At 38.2% G+C, this 2,262-nt stretch overlaps 1 protein-coding gene across 1 annotated transcript; it reads left to right on the plus strand.

Moving 5' to 3' along the window:
• Nucleotides 1-556: 556 nt before the first annotated feature.
• On the plus strand, nucleotides 557-1,763 carry LOC124175854 (AP-2 complex subunit sigma). The gene is made up of 4 exons (XM_046556444.1): nucleotides 557-702; nucleotides 912-1,061; nucleotides 1,306-1,479; nucleotides 1,580-1,763. Exons 1-4 carry the CDS (start codon nucleotides 700-702, stop codon nucleotides 1,679-1,681), a joined length of 429 nt encoding a protein of 142 aa, XP_046412400.1. The 5' UTR covers nucleotides 557-699; the 3' UTR covers nucleotides 1,682-1,763.
• The last annotated feature ends 499 nt before the right edge of the window (nucleotides 1,764-2,262 follow it).

The raw sequence follows: 2,262 nt of genomic DNA on the forward strand, positions 1-2,262 counted from the left end.
CCAAAATATTCTATAAAACTGATAATTCACTCACTGGTTCACCACTATTTGTTAGGGATCATGTACACGTGAAACCGATGATGCTGTAATCACAACGTCGTGGTTAACTTCAAGTAAAGGAGTATTGCACTGATTTCACTATATCTTTTCTCCTCCATTTTGATTAAAATTTTTGAAAGCGCAGCAATTCAATCGCGAGTGTCATTTGTTGCGCGTGAATGTAGTATACCTACCATACACGTTGACTGAAGAATATACACATAACGCCGTGTTAAGTATTCAATAGACTCCGTATAAATATCTAAAAAGAATCGCAACCTCTTAGCCGGCTGGTCAATGAATTATCCCAAAAATTGCCGAATTAACTCTGCCACACAATCAAGCACAGCAAAATTCGCGCAGTTAACCGCGTACTTGTCGGCTCGGCCGCCCTCGATCTTTTGTCAGGTGGTTCGGCGTCTTCGGCGTTCGCTCACCAACAAGATGGCGCCGGCTACCGAAGCGCCAATATTGCTCCGTGGCGCTACGGTGACACTAAGCGACGAACAGCCGAGAATTTGACTTGAAGTTGTCTGAACTCATTGCATTTTACACGCGCACAGATAGAATACTGATAAAGCAGGAGGGCGGACTTATCACACGAACCTAAAAAGACACTTGATCGAAAGTGTCACCTGTCATCTGTCACCCTCAGAGATAATGGCAAGTACTGCATGAGAATACGATCAAAATTTAATACAATTCAGCGAGAGAATTTATGTTTATTTGATTCCGTGCACCTTGATTAAAGGTTCAACTCAGTATCCAGAATTATGTTATCTCATTGAAATCAATATTATTGCTTGTTTATAAAATTTTGTCAGGTCCGCACAACGCTACCTTGATCGTTTCTGATTATACATTTTTCCCAGATTCGATTCATCCTAATCCAGAACAGAGCGGGCAAAACTCGTCTTGCCAAATGGTACATGAATTTTGATGATGATGAAAAACAAAAGCTCATCGAGGAAGTTCACGCCGTCGTCACTGTTAGAGATGCTAAACACACCAACTTCGTTGAGGTTCTACAATTTCATTGGATATGATATGTCTATCATTTCTTAGTTCAGTGCAAAGGAGCTTATTTTGTTTCGTTAAATAGTTCGACGCTTGATTCGTACAACAGTCACAAAGAAGGCTGAAAGTACATCTACTGATAATGAAAAGATTCCCAATTCTGGTTCAAATTCTGACACACTGAAGAAACTGTTTTTTAAAAATTGCTTTTCCTATGGTTGGCTTGACGCGTATGTATCTTGGTTTCAGTTCCGAAACTTCAAGATAGTCTACAGACGATACGCTGGCTTGTACTTCTGTATTTGCGTGGATGTGAACGACAACAATCTTTGCTACTTGGAAGCGATTCATAATTTTGTGGAAGTCTTGAACGAGTATTTCCACAACGTTTGCGAACTAGACTTGGTGTTCAACTTCTATAAGGTACTTTATCCTGCTGAAAAATTTTACCACGCATCTCATGTAGAATATTTAGTCTGTTGCTATAATAGTCAATCTCCTAATAATACCATTGTAATTTCAGGTGTACACTGTAGTGGACGAAATGTTTCTTGCTGGTGAAATCCGAGAAACTAGCCAAACCAAAGTTCTTAAACAGCTTCTCATGTTGAACTCCCTCGAATAAGAAAACAAAATACCATTCCCTTAGAAATGTTCTGTATTTAAAAATCTCTCTACAATATAATCTCATGCTCCATTTCTTCTTACACCTCAAGTTTTGTTTCACATTTCTTTGAAAAGTCCAGCAAGTTATCTTTTGTGCAGCTTATACAGAATTCTTCTGTCTTACCGCTGGTTGATATCAGTAAAAGGTGCAACGTCCACTGTTCTAGGTCGATAAGTTAGTTAAACACTGTTATCAGGTTCCTACTTTATCAAGTGCTTGACTGCACACAGAACTCGCGATCACGAAGTGATCTTTAATTTTTCCTCAGAATAAATTGGAAAGAAAAATCTAGGGTAATTATACGAACGCCGAAAATATCTCAAACCTTACGACATCTTGCCGTTATGACGTCACTCTTTTAATTTCCAATAGCACACTATTGAACTAGAAAGGACAGAAGCTTAAAATTCGATTTAAATTGTATTACAGATAGAAATTTGGAACAAATGGTAAAACATTGAAACATTATGTAGAGCCGGGATACAACAACAGATGAAAATACTAATTGATGATAATTTTCGCTACACTTATTATGAACA

The sequence above is a fragment of the Neodiprion fabricii genome, chromosome 2 (genome assembly GCF_021155785.1).
Source record: "Neodiprion fabricii isolate iyNeoFabr1 chromosome 2, iyNeoFabr1.1, whole genome shotgun sequence".
NCBI lineage: Eukaryota > Metazoa > Arthropoda > Insecta > Hymenoptera > Diprionidae > Neodiprion > Neodiprion fabricii.

What these genes read in the sequence shown, in the direction of transcription:
- LOC124175854 (XM_046556444.1), top strand. An exon ending in AACACACCAACTTCGTTGAG is followed by an intron (nt 1,062 to 1,305) that starts GTTCTACAATTT and finishes TCTTGGTTTCAG; the next exon opens with TTCCGAAACTTCAAGATAGT. An exon ending in TGGTGTTCAACTTCTATAAG is followed by an intron (nt 1,480 to 1,579) that starts GTACTTTATCCT and finishes TTGTAATTTCAG; the next exon opens with GTGTACACTGTAGTGGACGA.